Here is an 18,219-nt window from a genome sequence, read left to right on the forward strand (position 1 = left end):
TGGCAGACAACATGCAGTGTTACATTGTCCTGTCAAGCACCGGCCACCATGATGGATACCATTAAAGTTAGTGAGGTCCATGTCGGAGCACGACTATGAATAAGGTTCACGGTGGGGCTGAATCTTGCATTATCAGCAAAAATTAGGGAACTGATGGAAAGGGGTATGACTACATAGGATTTCTTTGTAGTCTGTTACCATGGAGACACATAGAAGCCTTACTTGCCAAATGGGGGTTTTCATGTTTCTTCTGATGCTTCCTTGTCCTCTGCTGTCAGTGTCTGTGTTCATGTGTCTTAGTGTTTCCCAAACCAGGGTAGCTAGAGACACCTGTCGTTTGGGCATGCTGGGAGTTGTAGTTTTGCAACAGCTGGAGGCACTCTGGTTGGAAAACACTGGCATTCAGCTTTTTTCTCACAAGTTGCTGGTGCATTCTAGACAACTAGGAAAACTTGTAAAGTTTTTGCATTCCATAAATTGATAGAAAAATACCTTATTTTTTTTAAAGGGTACCTCTCATCAAATAAACTTTTGATATATTTTAGATTAATGAATGTTGAATAACTTTCCAATAGCATGTTAATGAAAAATATGCTTCTTTCTATTGTATTTTTCCCAATCAGTCCTGTCAGCAAGCATTTCTGACTCATGCTGGAGTCCTAAACACTCAGAGCTGCCAGCCTGCTTTGTTCACAGCCAAACAGGCTGTGAACAAAGCAGGCTGGCAGCTCTGAGTGTTCTCCTTTGTGAACAAAGCAGACTGGCAGCTCGTAGTGTTTAGGACTCCAGCATGAGTCTTAAATGCTTGCTGCCAGGACTGGTAGGGAGACCCCTAGTGGTCATTTCTTCAAAGTGGAAAATTAAATACCGTATATACTCGAGTATAAGCCGAGTTTTTCAGCACGATTTTTAGTGCTGAAAACACCCCCCTCGGCTTATACTCGAGTGAACTCTCCACCCGCAGTGGTCTTCAACCTGCGGACCTCCAGAGGTTTCAAAACTACAACTCCCAGCAATCCCGGGCAGCCATCGGCTGTCCGGGCTTGCTGGGAGTTGTAGTTTTGAAACCTCCGGAGGTCCACAGGTTGAAGACCACTGCGGCCTTCGACATCATCCAGCCCCCTCTCACCCCCTTTAGTTCTGTACAGTACTCACCTCCGCTCGGCGCTGATAGTGGTTCCGGGCTGCTATCTTCACCGGGGAGGCCTCTTCTAAGCGCTTCGGGCCCGGCCCCAGAATAGTCACGTTGCCTTGACAACGACGCAGAGATACGTTCATTGCCAACGTACTTCTGCGTCATTGTCAAGGCAACGCCTCTATTCCGGGCCGGAAGCGCGGAGAAGAGGCGCCCCCGGTGAAGATAGCAGCCCGGAACCACTATCCCACTGGACCACCTCCTCACCGGACAGCCCTGCAGCACCGGACCAGCGCTGAGCGGAGGTGAGTACTGTACAGAACTAAAGGGGGGTGAGAGGGGGCTGGATGATGTCGAGGGCCGCAGTGGTCTTCAACCTGCGGACCTCCGGAGGTTTCAAAACTACAACTCCCAGCAAGCCCGGACAGCCGATGGCTGCCCGGGCTTGCTGGGAGTTGTAGTTTTGAAACCTCTGGAGGTCCGCAGGTTGAAGACCACTGCAGGCGGATGATGACAAGAGGATGATGAAGGGGAGGGGTGTGGGATGATGAAGGGGGGGGGTGTGGGATGATGAAGGGGGGGGGGTGTGGGATGATGAAGGGGGGGTGTGGGATGATGAAGGGGGGGTGTGGGATGATGAAGGGGGGGGTGTGGGATGATGAAGGGGGGGGTGTGGGATGATGAAGGGGAGGGGTGTGGGATGATGAAGGGGGGGGGGGTGTGGGATGATGAAGGGGGGGGTGTGGGATGATGAAGGGGGGGGGTGTGGGATGATGAAGGGGGGGGGTGTGGGATCATGAAGGGGGGGGGGGGTGTGGGATGATGAAGGGGGGGGGTGTGGGATGATGAAGGGGGGGGTGTGGGATGATGAAGGGGGGGGTGTGGGATGATGAAGGGGGGGGTGTGGGATGATGAAGGGGGGGGGGTGTGGGATGATGAAGAGGGGGGTGTGGGATGATGAAGAGGGGGGGTGTGGGATGATGAAGAGGGGGGGTGTGGGATGATGAAGAGGGGGGGTGTGGGATGATGAAGGGGGGGGGTGTGGGGATGATGAAGGGGGGGTGTGGGGATGATGAAGGGGGGGTGTGGGATGATGAAGGGGGGGGTGTGGGATGATAATGGGATGATAAGGGGATGATGAAGGGGGTGGGGATGATGACAAGGTGATGATGAAGGGGGGTGTGTGGGATGATGATGAAGGGGGGTGGGGATGATGAAGGGGGGGTGTGGGATGATGACAGGTGATGATGATGAGGGTCTGGATGATGACAGGGTGGGATGATGTATTTCCCACCCTAGGCTTATACTCGAGTCAATAACTTTTCCTGGGATTTTGGGTTGAAATTAGGGGTCTCGGCTTATACTCGGGTCGGCTTATACTCGAGTATATACGGTAGAAAGAAGCATATTTTTTCATAACATGCAATTGTAAAGTTATTCTGCATACATTAACCTATAATCTATAAAAAGTTTTTTTTTTGATGAGAGGTACCCTTTAATATATATATATATATATATATATATATATAATTTTATTTTTAGTATTGCATTTTTTTTTTCCTTTTTGTGCTCATGTTGTAAAATGTTTGCTTAGATTCCGGCCTTGCGTACGTTCGTCATTTACTAAAAGATTTAAACAGTTTAGTGAAAAACGTCTCGCCCACGTGTCGCCATACACATCACTCTGTGAGACTGCACAACATTAAGGGTACGTTCACACGGGCGGATTACCTGAGGAATTTCTGCAGCGTATTTTGTTACCTCTGACTTCAATGGAGCAGCAGAAAATCTGCAATAGAGACAGATTTGCAGGCTTTCATTCGGACCCATTGAAGTCAATGGTAGAAAATTACGCTGAAGATTTTCTGCAGTAAATAGGCAGGTAATCCGCCCGTGTGAACGTACCCTTAGTGCTCAGTCAGACAGGGGATTTGCGAGTTTGAAAAGGGGCGGGGCCTCGTGCTCTACCCGCAGCAGGTTTTTGCCAGCAGAATCTCCGCTGTTGAAAATCCACTGCAGATTCAATTGACTTTAATCAGGTCTGCGGCGGATTTTCAACAGTGGAGATTCCGCACGGAGGCCCCGCCCCTTTTCAAACTCTCAGTGGGAGATCCGCTGTGGGTTTGAAAATAAATCCGCTCATGTGAACGAGCCCTTAGGCTGGGTTTACACACTGTGGGGGAGATTCATCTAAACCTGTGCAGAGGAAAATTTGACCTGTTGCCCATAGCAACCAATCAGATCGCTTCTTTCATTTTTTACAGGTTTCTTTAAAAATGAAATAAACAATCTGGTTGCTATTGGCAACTGCACCACTCTTCCTTTACACAGGTTTTTATAAATCTCCCACAGTATGTTGTAGTTTTGTTTTTGGTTTTATATATTTTTTCCTGCTTTTTCTGTCTTTGGTTTTATATATTTTTTCCTGCTTTTTCTGTCTAAAAACACTGCAGGTGACTGTTAAAGGGGTGTTCCAGGATTTTTTTTTATTTGACTATGCTACAGGGCTGTAAAGTTAGTGTAGCTCATAATATAGTGTCTTTACCTGTGTGTGATGGTTTTCTCCTAATTCTTCTGTGATTTTCACCCCAATATTTATTTTTACCAGCATACAAAATGACTGTTGTCTCAGATATTTCCCAGGTTGCAATGCAGCCGAGACCTGACTCACTAGTCAGCTGATGACAGGGAGCCTGTCTGCTTCAATGGGTGGAGAGATTGATCTGAAACTAATGCAACAGCTGGAGGCACCCTGATTGAAAACCACAGGTCTGCAGCTCATTTATATTTCAATGGGTGGGGGGCTGATGTGTGGGAGGGAGGTAAATGGAATTATGGGATTTGTAGTAAAAAAAAAAGTCAAACAGGAAATAACAGTTCACAAAAAGCTAGCCACAGTGTTATGATAATCTCACAACATAGCCATTTAGCCACAAGACAAGCGCAGATCCTTCCTAATCATGTCCTTTACTGTCTGCAAGGTACGTACTAAAATCACCTTAAGGGGGATAACCCCTTAACCCCTTTTAAAAAGTCTACATACAGTGTTTTTTGGCTTCCTCCCCCCCCCCCCTTTTTGGAGTCTGTAGAATGTAAATTTTTTTTTTTTTTTTTTTTTGGAAAGTGCCTTGTTCGGGGTATTGTGCCTTTTTCCTGGCATTTTTTATAGTTTTTTTTATATATATATATATATATATATATATATATATATATATATATATAAGGCTTAAAACGGCATGAAAACACACATCTTTAAAATGTTGCCGCATATTAACTCTTTAGGCTACGTTCACTTGCCAAAAAAACGAGCCATATAGTTTTAAAAAGGCAGTAGCTTTGCTTAATAATGGGTCATAATAAATTCTATGGAAGAGCGTCATTGTAATAAAAAAAAAGCCGTAATTCCGAACGGCCACTAAAATAATGATCACTTTCAATATTTGCGCCCATAAATGAGAGAGAAAGGCAGGAATAATGAAGTCCGACTGTAAAACCAGAAAAAAATGGGCATAAAACTGGGAAAAAAGGCAGCAAATTAGGCTCTTTTCCCTTATTTTTTTTTTTTTTTACTGCAAATACGGCCAACATTATTAAAATGGAAATGTTGTTCCATTGAAGAAAGAAGCCGCTGAGCAACACAGATATAGCTTCCCGCATCTCCATGGTTATAGTTTGGAGGAAGGTTTAAAGGGATTATCTCGCTCCACTTCCGCCTCATTTCGGTGCCCAATGGCCACACAATATTGGCACAACATTGGTTACTGCATGTTGGCACGGTTTTGTACATGTCTGGGGATTATGGTATAGTACGTGCCCCCCTTATGGGAGGAGACTTATCAACCAATCAGATCGCTTTTTTTTAATTTTTCACAGGATTCTTTAAAAATAAAAGGTGATCTGATTGGTTGCTGTGGGCTGCGCCACTCTTCCTCTACACAGGTTTTGATAACAGCAAGCTGGAAGCAGAGCAAAACATTTTAAAGGGGTTTTCCGCTACAATCCTTGGGTCTCTTGACAATGAGCAGATCACAGGTCCCCTGAAAAATTAGCTGTATTATATGCAAAAACCTATCAGAAAGCCTTTGATTTTCTTGCTGCGCCACCACAGGGGAGAGAAAGCATTACTCAGTGCTCATTTACATCATTGGATTGTCTGTGTAAGGCTAAGTTTCCACTTGGTATTTTCCACAGCATTTTCCTGTGTTTGGCGTTTTTTTTCATGTTTTTTTTCTGGTGTTGTTTGGCTTTGAGTGGAAATAGCTTTTTTGGCCCCTTTGACATTTTTGTTCAAAGATTGTTGGGTACAAAAAAAAAAGGGGTGCAGTAGTGACGGAAAAATGTATTTAACAAAATTTATATTTTTTATAATAACATTTTTATAAATTTTTAAACGGGGATCAATTTATGCCCACCCACATAAATTGATCCTTATTTAAAAATGTATAAAAATGTTGTTATAAAAAAGATACATTTCGTTAAATACAATTTTTTTCATCATTACTGTATCTTTTTTATTATTTTTTATTTAATTATTTTTATCTATGAAATTTTATTTACAAAAAAAAAAAAGGTATCTCCATCACATTTTTGGATGACTAAAGTCCAAAAAAAGAATAAAAACCGCCGACAAAAAATGCCAAAGTTAAAACCCACGTGTCTTTTTACTTGGTGTTTTTTTTCTTTACTCCCATAGCTTTCTATGGGAGAAAAACGCCATGACTTTGCAAAACCGCCGAGGAACTGAAAAACGCCAAAAGGATAAAAGAAAAAAAAGCCAAACTGAAAAATGCAAAGTGGAAAAAGAATTTTGCGATTTATCATTGATTTACAGCTAATATCTGGCCGCAGCATTTTTTCAATGAAAAAAACGCCATGGGGGGCGTTATGGCGTATTGGGAGAAAAATGCACAAAATAAACCAAGTGGATAGAGGGCAGGACGGGTCCTCCAGAGAAAGTGATGACCTTTTGTAGCCGCACTCCTTTCTGACCAAGAAATCCTGAATTGAGGACCCCCCCCCCCCCCATTAAAACAAAATCCTCTAATGCCTAACATGGAAATGAGCTTTCCCAACCGGACAACCCCTATTAAGGACCAGGACCACCCTCTTACTGCAGACAGTCCTCCCGCCAGAACCTTGCATGTCCTAGACTGTTCAGACATTTTCTTTTTTTCCGTCATCCTGATTCCATAACTTATTACTAGGAAGTCCTTGGGTCCGGAGCACAGGACAGTGTCCGTAATATCTGAAGTACGGTCTAATCTCCATAACAATAACACAAAGGAACGGTAACAAAAAGACACATACTTGGCCTAATACTGTACTTGAATCTATGACGGAAAGAGGCAACGGGCCTTTTTAAGAATTAATATTCCATTTCCAGTATCTTCAGAGCTATTACCGGCACCATTAGCGATCGAGCACTTCTACAGCATTCTAGAAGGAAATCGAAGCCGGCTTGGTGCCTCGTGTGGTTTTTCTTTTTTTCTTCTTCTTCTTTAGCTTTGATTTGATCATTAATGTGGGATTTATCTCCTAAAAGTCGTCTTATGAAATCCTCCGCCTGGAAAGTTTCCAGCTATGGTTGGTTGTTACCCTGTAAATAAACTTTATATAAAGATCATTGTCCTTGTACTCTCCTGTACAGTTATATATATATATATTACCTCTACACAGTAGTGAGTCATGTTACATGATCCTAATCATTATAATTAGTTTAAATGATGGTTTATTTCGTGTCGTAACCTGTACACTGCGGAGTAAAGCATGGCTAATACCCAGTGCCGCTATTAAATATGGCTGGCAGTGACCGCATACAATCGGGAGGATCCTTCCTATTACAAAGTTATGTATTGTCTAGGGACCACAAGAATTATTTTTTCTGCCTCCCCACATTCTGTCTGCCATGACATTTTTATGACCATATAACCTTGGTTTTGGCGGGATCAGCACTTGTGCATTATTTGGAGGTTGATTGCAATATACAGTATGTATATATGTGTATGTGTGTATATACACACACATATATATTTATATCTATATATATATATATATATATATGTATATATATATATGATATGTCTGTATCTCTAGAGAGAGAGATAGAAATATAGATATTTAAAGTATGTAATATAAATATATATATATATATATATATATACACACACATACACACACACACACACACACACATACACACACACACACTGCTCCAAAAAATAAAGGGAACACTAAAAAAACACAATGTAACTCCAAGTCAATGACACTTCTGTGAAATCACACTGTCCACTCAGGAAGCAACACTGATTGACAATCAATTTCACATGCTCTTGTGCTAATGGAACAGACAACTGGTGGAAATTATAGGCAATTAGCAAGAAACCCCCCAATAAAGGAGTGGTTCAGCATTTAAATTCATCCAAAACATCAGCCAACTTCCCTGGCTGATGTTTTGGTCACTTTTGAATGCTGGCGGTGCTTTCACTCTAGTGGTAGCATGAGACGGAGTCTACAGCCCACACAAGTGGCTCAGGTAGTGCAGCTCATCCAGGATGGCACATCAATGCGAGCTGTGGCAAGAAGGTTTGCTGTGTCTGTCAGCGTAGTGTCCAGAGCATGGAGGCGCTACCAGGAGACAGGCTAGTACATCAGGAGACGTGGAGGAGGCCGCAGAAGGGCAACAACCCAGCAGCAGGACCGCTACCTCCGCCTTTGTGCAAGGAGGAGCAGAAGGAGCACTGCCAGAGCCCTGCAAAATGACCTCCAGCAGGCCACAAATGTGCATGTGTCCACTCAAACGGTCAGAAACAGACTCCGTGGGGGTGGTATGAGGGTCTAACGTCCACAGGTGGGGGTTGTGCTTACAGCCCAACACCGTGCAGGACATTTGGCATTTGCCAGAGAACACCAAGATTGGCAAATTTGCCACTGGTGCCCTGTGCTCTTCACAGATGAAAGCAGGTTCACACTGAGCACATGTGACAGACGTGACAGAGTCTGGAGATGCTGTGGAGAACGTTCTGCTGCCTGCAACATCCTCCAGCATGGCCGATTTAGCGGTGGGTCAGTAATTGTGTGGGGTAGCATTTATTGGGGGGGGGGGGGGGTGCCACACAGCCCTCCATGTGAGACCATATGCTTGTGCGGTTGGCCTTGAGTTCCTCCTAATACAAGACAATGCTAGTCGTCATGTGGCTGGAGTGTGTCTGCAGTTCCTGCAAGAGGAAGGCATTGATGCTATGGACTGTCCTGCCCGTTCCCCAGACCTGAATCTGATTGAGCACATCTGGGACATCTCGCTCCATCCACCAACACCACGTTGCACCACAGACTGTCCAGGAGTTGGCGGATGCTTTAGTCCAGGTCTGGGAGGACATCCCTCAGGAGACCATCCTCCACCTCATCAGGAGCATGCCCAGGCATTGTAGGGAGGTCATACGGGCACGTGGAGGCCACACACACTACTGAGCCTCATTTTGACTTGTTTTAAGGACATTACATAAAGTTGGATCAGCCTGTAGTGCGGTTTTCCACTGTGATTTTGAGTGTGACTCCATATCCAGACCTCCATGGGTTGATAAATTTGATTTCCATTGATGATTTTTGTGTGATTTTGTTGTCAGCACATAAAAAAATCATTTGAGGGTTGGGCCACATGATGTGCTGCAGAATTTCCATAAAATCCACAGAATTTACAGTATCCGTGAAGTGGGTGAATTTTAAATAAAAATATATCCAACATACGCTTTGCAAAATATTGGATAGAAATAATTTTATTCATTCATCCATCCATACAATGCCTTTATGCATAGCTTTATGTAATGCTTCATAAAAAATGTATATTTTTTTAGTGATGTTTACATTTATATGCTCCGTGGCAGCAGTATGAGCCAACACAGGGCTCTCTGCTGCCACCATCGTTCTTGTCAGGAACTGCAGGGCCACCCATGACTTGGTCTGATGCATTAGAATACACAGTACTTCTGTATATTCCTTTTTAAGTCCATATTGCTGTCCCGTTGCAAGGTTTTCAGTAGGTCTGGTGTGATGACCTGGGGGCAGGGGGTGGTCACGTGAGGTTTCGTACATAGTGATTTTTATGTCCCAGTTGAGCCATTGAACAGTGGAGTAGTCAATGAAATTCCACCACTATAGACCAAACATATATATAAATTTTTTTTATATTATTATTATTATGAATTTTTTTTTTTTTTGGGCTAGGCTTCCAGTATAAATCCCAGACATTATTTGTCAATTTTTGTCAACCATGTGTATTAGTTTTGTTCTCCTTCCATGTCGGATGTGAGTCAGGTTGTGTGCCAAACGCGGTGAGTGCGGAAGGCAAGACTTTCCTGAATGCAAAATGGAAAAGATGGGGAAATAGATTCCCAAAACCGTCAGGAAGTTGAGGCCTCCCTGTGCAGGCCTAGGGGGCTGTAAGAAGGTTTTGTAAAGAAAACTGGTAAAAATAAATAAATAAATGTCTTTTAATCTGGCATCAGTGGGACGTGAGAGCTGCCGGATGGAAAAAAAAGAAAAAGGATATAAAAGGCTTAAGAAGTGTCAGAAGGAGAGGTCAACATGAAATAAAATAGGGTACCAGAAAATAAAAATATCCAGATTGGTTGGTTCCCTGTGCTCCATCTATCTAGACCAGGGATTCCCAACCAGGGTGCCTCCTCCTGTTACAAAACTACAACTCCCAGCATTCCCGGACAACTGTTGGCTGTCCGGGGATGCTGGGAGTTGTAGTTTTGCAACAGGAGGAAGCACCCTGGTTGGCAAACACTGTTGAGACAAACATCCTCTTACACTGAAAGCACGTTGGGAAGCAGATACAGTGGGGTAAAAAAGTATTTAGTCAGCCACCAATTGTGCACGTTCTTCCACTTAGAAAGATGAGAGAGGCCTGTAATTTTCATCATAGATATATCTCAACTATGAGAGACATAATGAGAGAAAAATCCATAAAATCACATTATCTGATTTTTAAAGAAATTGTTTACAAATTATGGTGGAAAATAAGTATTTGGTCAATAACAAAAGTTAATCTCAATACTTTGTTATAAATCCTTTGTTGGAAACGACAGAGGTCAAATGTTTTCTGTAAGTCTTCACAAGGTTTTCACACACTGTTGCTTGTATTTTGGCCCATTCCTCCATGCAGATCTCCTCTAGAGCAGTGATGTTTTGGGGCTGTCGCTGGGCAACACAGACTTTCAACTCCCTCCAAAGGTTTTCTATGGGGTTGAGATCTGGAGACTGGCTAGGCCACTCCAGGACCTTGAAATGCTTCTTCGTTGCCCGGGCGGTGTGTTTGGGATCATTGTCATGCTGAAGACCCAACCACATTTCATTTTCAATGCCCTTGCCCATGGAAGGAGGTTTTCACTCAAAATCTCACGATACATGGCCCCATTCATTCTTTCCATTACATGGTTCAGTCGTATTGGTCCCTTAGCAGAAAAGCAGCCCAAAGCATGATGTTTCCACCCCCATGCTACACAGTAGGTATGGAGTTCTTTTGATGTAACTTAGCATTCGTTCTTTCTCCTCCAAACACGACGAGTTGAGTTTTTACCAAAAAGTTCTACTTTGGTTTCATGTGACCATATGACATTCTCCCTATCCTCTTCTAAATCATCCAAATGCTCTCTAGCAAACTTCAGACGGGCCCAGACATGTACTGGCTTAAGCAGGGGTACACGTCTGGCACTGCATGATTTGAGTCCCTGGCGGCGTAGTGTGTTAGGCTGGGTTCACATCACGTTTTAGGCAATATGGCACCCCCTAGAAGTTGTGTAGGTAGGGAGCTCCCCTATTAGGAAGAAGCCCCCAGCAAGTAGGTAAGGAATCCTGGCTTTTCAGGTAGAAATCCTGTATCGGTGACATTTTCACAAGTACTCGCAGGCGTCCGGTATCGTGACATCCCAACATTTAATTATATTGAATAAACGCTTGGTTTTAAATAGAGCCACAGTCCTGTGATAGATTTTCGTGATAAGCTGTAATTTTGGGGTGATATGAATTGCGCTGACAATATGGTCTTCATTTTACATGTTCTTCTTGCTGCAGTAGTCTGGTGTTCTGCTCCTTGTCCCTGTACATCCAGTAATCATGAATAATGGATGAGGGGTCACGGCTGCTGAATCACTTTCACTCCTGCGGCTGTCGCTCTCAGATTGCATTTATGTAAAGCTAGCCACCTACCAGCTGACCCAGGCAAGTGTAGAGTATCCAGATAAATGGGACATTTGGCCCCCAGCCTGGTGGTACCAGACGTGTAAATGATATAGGTGACCAACATGTGGGATAGGGAGGACCCCCTGTGTTCACGCAGCTTTACTGGGAATTTTTGAATCAAAAACTTGAATGCTCACATTTCTTTGATTCCTATTAAATATTAATCACCTGTATGTTTTTTCTTCTGTTTTAGGATTGTGTGGCTCAATGAGAAATGAAGCTGGTAACAACCTAGCAACACCCAGAGAGTCATCGGGAGAATGTGGAATCTGCTCCGTGTGGTCAGTGTCCTGACTGCTATCCAATGTCTACTGCCCGATGTCTGCAGCCAGGCCTCAGGTGAGTCGGGGAGAAGGGAGGTGCATCGGAAAATACAGTATATACTGGCATAATCCTTAAAGGGGTTATCCAAGAAAAAAACTTTTATATATATATATATATATATATATATATATATATATATATATATATATATATATATACTAAAACAAAGCAAAGGTGCAGCACTCCAATTCCGGTAAAAAAAGATTTGTGTATTTATTTCACCACATCTCAAAAATACAGCAACGTTTCAGCTCAACAATAGAGCCTTTCTCAAGCTTAGTGACAACTGCTAGGTAAGGGGTTTTTATACCCAATCAAGTGTGTACAATCAATGAATAATTAAAACAATCCAAAGTGTATAATCCATAATCAATACAGTGCAGTGCATTAATAAAGTGCTCATTCAAGGTATCACAAAGAGTACTATTACAGTACATAAAGTGCTAGATGATTAAAAACGTATACATACATAAAAATGCTTGAAACTCTAGACTCGTAGTTAATAACATAATTAATAATATGCGAAACATCTGTAGTAAACATGATTATACATCATAGTCGCATGGAAGAACTCACCCGCTCTGTATGTCTAATGGCGCTGACGGCTTGTGGTGTTCGGCTGTGCGCATGCGCCAACCTTCTGACGCGGCCGGCTCGTACTAACTCGCCGGACGCATGCGTCAGAAACCAAAACAAACGAGTCATGTGCCGAAGCACATGACTTGTATGTCAGCTGACCCGTTACCTCGGATACCTCCGACGCTAACAAGCTGTCACAGATGTCCGGAACGGGAAATTTATAATGGGTACATAAAATAACATGTGGTGGATGTTGTAATACAGGTATGAGGCATCACTAGTGCGTGATATTAACAAGTTAATACTTGAATATAACTAATACTAAATGGTGCATTACACGACACCTGTGCAAGATACTAAAAATTAAATACATAAAAATCTGTGAAAATACATTATAGTGTTATTTTATGTAATTATATAGAGATTCAATTAAATTCAGAATGTACACCATCCATATAAAGGGTCATAAAGGAAGAGGACACCAAGGGATGGTCAGGGATCCTCTGGGTCAAAACTAATGAAAAAAATAATAAAAAAATATATAAATAATAAATAAAAAATAAAGTAAATGTATAAAGAAATAAAATAAACAAATAAATATAAAAATAGATATAAACACCATCAACAGAATAATAATTAAACAAAAGTAAAGTAAAAAAAAGAAATAAATAATGAGATAAGGTACATGTTGTGGTCACATGATCTCCAGCTGAAGGCAAAGGGACTGGTGTGTGTGTGTCACTTAACTCCCTGGTTTGTAGGGTACTGGTTGAGCCACCTAATAAGAAGCCCCACCAACACCACCAGAAGTCTCTCCGGTGCAGAGGGAACAAAGGTCCCCTACCCCCAGAGTAACTCCACCTACAGCCAAAACGGGAGTGTGCCTTTGCCTTCAGCTGGAGATCATGTGACCACAACATGTACCTTGGCACATGACTCGTTTGTTTTGGTTTCTGACGCATGCGTCCGGCGATTTAGTACGAGCCGGCCGCGTCAGAAGGTTGGCGCATGCGCACAGCCGAACACCACAAGCCGTCAGCGCCATTAGACATACAGAGCGGGTGAGTTCTTCCATGCGACTATGATGTATAATCATGTTTACTACAGATGTTTCGCATATTATTAATTATGTTATTAACTACGAGTCTAGAGTTTCAAGCATTTTTATGTATGTATACGTTTTTAATCATCTAGCACTTTATGTACTGTAATAGTACTCTTTGTGATACCTTGAATGAGCACTTTATTAATGCACTGCACTGTATTGATTATGGATTATACACTTTGGATTGTTTTAATTATTCATTGATTGTACACACTTGATTGGGTATAAAAACCCCTTACCTAGCAGTTGTCACTAAGCTTGAGAAAGGCTCTATTGTTGAGCTGAAACGTTGCTGTATTTTTGAGATGTGGTGAAATAAATACACAAATCTTTTTTTACCGGAATTGGAGTGCTGCACCTTTGCTTTGTTTTAGTATCTGGTTGGCCTTGATCGGGCCTGGTTTGCTTGGCACCCACTATATATTTTTTTGAGTCGTGCTGCAATATCTTTTGTATTTATATATATATATATATATATATATATATATATATCTATCTATCTCAACCGGCTCCAGAAAGTTAAACAGATTTGTAAATTACTTTTGTTAAAAAATCTTAATCCTTTCAGTACTTATGAGCTGCTGAAGTTGAGTTGTTATTTTCTGTCTAAGTGCTCTCTGATGACACTTGTCTCGGGAACTGTCCAGAGTAGAAGTTAATGCCCATAGCTTCTATTTTGTGCAGTTCCCGCAACAGACAGAGATGTCAGCAGAGAGCACTGTTGCCAGACAGAAAAGAACAAACTCCAGCAGTTGATAATTATAGAAAGGATTAAGATTTTAAGTCACCGCTCCTAAGGCTGCCCGCATGCGTGCTGCTCATGGTGTGGGCGTCCTAGCCCCTCTCCCTTAACCCCTTCAGGACGGAGCCCATTTTGGCCTTAAGGACCGGAGCGTTTTTTGCACATCTGACCACTGTCACTTTAAACATTAATAACTCTGGAATGCTTTTAGTTATCATTCTGATTCCGAGATTGTTTTTTCGTGACAGATTCTACTTCAACATAGTGGTAAATTTTTGTCGATACTTGCATCCTTTCTTGGTGAAAAATCCGTAAATTTGATGAAAAATGTGAAAATTTTGCATTTTTCTAACTTTGAAGCTTTCTGCTTGTAAGGAAAATGGATATTACGAAAACATTTTTTTGGTTCACATATACAATATGTCTTCTTTATGTTTGCCTCATAAAATTGATGAGTTTTTACTTTTGGAAGACATCAGAGGGCTTCAACGGTCAGCAGCAATTTTCCGATTTTTCACAAAATTTTCAAACTCAGTATTTTTCAGGGACCAGTTCAGGTTTGAAGTGGATTTGAAGGGTCTTCATATTAGAAATACCCCATAAATGACCCCATTATAAAAACTACACCCCCCAAAGTATTCAAAATGACATTCAGTAAGTGTTTTAACCCTTTAGGTGTTTCACACGAATAGCAGCAAAATGAAGGAGAAAATTCACAATCTTCATTTTTTACACTCACATGTTCTTGTAGACCCAATTTTTTAGTTTTTACAAGGGGTAAAAGGACAAAATTTTTACTTGTATTTGTAGCCCAATTTCTCTCGAGTAAGCACATACCTCATATGTCTATGTAAAGTGTTCGGCGGGCGCAGTAGAGGGCTCAGAAGCGAAGGAGCGACAAGGGGATTTTGGAGAGTACGTTTTTCTGAAATGGTTTTTGGGGGGCATGTTGCATTTAGGAAGCCCTTATGGTGCCAGAACAGCAAAAAAAAAAAACACATTGCATACCATTTTGGAAACTAGACCCCTCGGGGAATGTAACATGGGATAAAGTGAGCCTTAATACCCCACAGGTGTTTCACGACTTTTGCAAATGTAAAAAAAAATAAAAAAATTTTACCTAAAATGCTTGTTTTCCCAAAAATTTTTTATTTTTAAAAAGGGTAATAGCAGAAAATACCCCTAAAAATTTGAAGCCCAATTTCTCCTGATTCAGAAAACACCCCATATGGGGGTGAAAAGTGCTCTGCTGGCGCACTACAGGTCTCGGAAGAGAAGGAGTCACATTTGGCTTTTTGAAAGCAAATTTTTCTCTGGGGGCATGCCGCATTTAGGAAGCCCCTATGGTGCCAGGACAGCAAAAAAAAAAACCCACATGGCATATCATTTTGGAAACTAGACCCCTCGGGGAACGTAACAAGGGGTTAAGTGAACCTTTATACCCCACAGGTGTTTCACGACTTTTGCATATGTAAAAAAAAATTTTTTACCTAAAATGCTTGTTTTCCCAAAAATTTTACATTTTTAAAAAGGGTAAAAGCAGAAAATACCCCCCAAAATTTGTAACACAATTTCTCCCGAGTACGGCGATACCCCATATGTGACCCTAAACTGTTGCCTTGAAATACGACAGGGCTCCAAAGTGAGAGCGCCATGCGCATTTGAGGCCTAAATTAGGGACTTGCATAGGGGTGGACATAGGGGAATTCTACGCCAGTGATTCCCAAACAGGGTGCCTCCAGCTGTTGCAAAACTCCCAGCATGCCTGGACAGTCAACGGCTGTCCGACAATACTGGGAGTTGTTTTGCAACAGCTGGAGGCTCCGTTCTGGAAACAGTGGCGTACCAGACGTTTTTCATTTTTATTGGGGAGGGGAGGGGGGTTGTATAGGGGTATGTGTATACGTAGTGTTTTTTACTTTTTATTTTATTTTTTGTGCTAGTGTAGTGTAGTGTTTTTAGGGTACAGTCGCACGGGCAGGGGTTCACAGTAGTTTCTCGCTGGCAGTTTGAGCTGCAGCAGAAAGTTTGCGGCAGCTCAAACTTGCAGCCAGATACTTACTGTAATCCTCCGCCCATGTGAGTGTACCCTGTACGTTCACATTGGGGGGGGGGGGGGGGGGACATCCAGCTGTTGCATAACTACAACTCCCAGCATGCCCGTTGGCTGTCGGTGACTGCTGAGAGTTGTAGTTTTGCAACAGCTGAAGGCACACTGGTTGTGAAACTTAGAGTTTTTTTTTTTTACCTAACTCAGTGTTTCACAACCAGTGTGCCTCCAGCTGTTGCAAAACTACAACTCCCAGCATGTACGGTGCATGGTGTACAGTGACTGCTGAGTTGTAGTTTGCAACAGCTGGAGGCACACCGGTCGTGAAACACTGAGTTAGGTAAAAAAAAAAACTCTAAGTTTCACAACCAGTGTGCCTTCAGCTGTTGCAAAACTACAACTCTCAGCAGTCACCGACAGCCAACGGGCATGCTGGGAGTTGTAGTTATGCAACCAGCAGATGCACCACTACAACTCCCAGCATGCACTTTAGCTGTTTGTGCAAGCTGGGAGTTGTAGTTATACAACAGCTGAAGGTACACTTTTCCATAGAAAAAATGTGCCTCCAGCTGTTGCAAAACCATAAGTCCCAGCATGCCCATAAGGGAATGCTGGGAGTTGTGGTGGTCTGCCGCCTGCTGTTGCATAACTACAGCTCCCAGCATGCCCTTTTTGCATGCTGGGAGCTGTTGCTAAGCAACAGCAGGAGGCTGTCACTCGCCTCCAACGATCCAGACGCATGAGGTCAGTCCCGCCGCCGCCGCTGCTCCTGGGGCCCCGATCCCAACATTGATGCCGGGGATCGGGGTCCCCAGCTCCCGGGGTCTTCTTCCCGCACCCGCTCACGTCCTCCGGAAGAGGGGCGGAGCGGGTGCGGGAGTGACACCCGCAGCAGGCGCCCTGATTGGTCGGCCGGTAATCAGGGCGATCGTGAGGTGGCACCAGTGCCACCTCACCCCTGCAGGCTCTGGCTGTTCGGGGCCGTCAGAGACGGCCCCGAACAGCCAGTAATTCCGGGTCACCGGGTCACTGGAGCGATATGCCGGGATGCCTGCTGAACGATTTCAGCAGGCATCCGGCTCCGGTCCCCAACCGGCTAGCGGTGGGGGCCGGAATTCCCACATGCGTATGGATACGCCCTCGGTCCTTAAGGACTCAGGATGCAGGGCGTATCCATACGCCCTATGTCCTGAAGAGGTTAAGGGTTCATGCGGCCACTACAGTGCAGGGCTCCTTGCTCCCCACGCTCCATTCCTGCCATGTTTAGTACAATCACTCACACGCAGACACTATGGCCCTCATTTACTATTGCAAACCCGACATGTTTTGTCGGGTTGTGCGCCAGATTCTGTCGCATTGCGCCAGAAATTCTGTCTGCGCCAGATTTTGCACCAGAATTGAAAAAAACCTGACTAACTCTCCATTTAGCTAAGAAAATCCAGAAAAAGGGCTGTTCACCGGGAAAAGGGGTGTGGTCTCCAACCAGGGGCGTGTTCCCGACATTTTCACAAAAAAACAACCTATTTACTAAGGTTTCCACATAAAATGTGGTGGATTTGAGCTGAGGAAAACCAGACAGATCAGAGCATGTGTAAAAAAAATAAAAAATAATAAAAAGCAAAATGTAGGGAAACCTTAGTAAATACCGTGGAAAATAAATTGTGGGGTTTTAAAACCCACAAAGAAAACTACACAACACTCTTAGTAAATAAGGGCCAAAGTGTTTTCTAGTCACTCTGACCATTTGGTGTTGCTTGGTGCCCTCCTGTGGTCATTAATTGAATTGTGCCTCCATTTCCATTTCTTCTTGTCCCTCTTGACACATAAAGCTATTATAGGCCTGTAATATCTGTTATCAGCTTAATATCTGCTAGGCTTCTTTTCTAGGGACTGTATATGGGGGCCACCTTCTTGCTTCCATCGTCTCATAGGGGGCCTGATGTGGCATATTACCTTGAGTAAGATATGGTACGTCTCCGGCATACCTATTTTCAGCCGTGTTCTCGCTCTGTCAGGGAAGTTTATCCGATCAGCCATGGCGG

The 18,219-nt window shown here is 43.2% G+C and overlaps 1 protein-coding gene across 4 annotated transcripts in view; it reads left to right on the forward strand.

Annotated features, from left to right (window-relative positions):
* Positions 1-18,219, forward strand: part of LIFR (LIF receptor subunit alpha) — a 133,356-nt gene that overhangs the window by 62,164 nt on the left and 52,973 nt on the right. For all 4 annotated transcript variants that reach the window (XM_056546174.1, XM_056546202.1, XM_056546191.1 and 1 more), the window contains exon 2: positions 11,571-11,716. In XM_056546174.1, the coding sequence (XP_056402149.1) occupies positions 11,638-11,716 (79 nt within the window). In that variant the 5' untranslated portion in view covers positions 11,571-11,637. The remainder of the gene's footprint in view (positions 1-11,570; positions 11,717-18,219) is intronic.

Source organism: Hyla sarda, chromosome 1 (assembly GCF_029499605.1).
Source record: "Hyla sarda isolate aHylSar1 chromosome 1, aHylSar1.hap1, whole genome shotgun sequence".
NCBI classification, from domain to species: Eukaryota; Metazoa; Chordata; class Amphibia; order Anura; family Hylidae; genus Hyla; species Hyla sarda.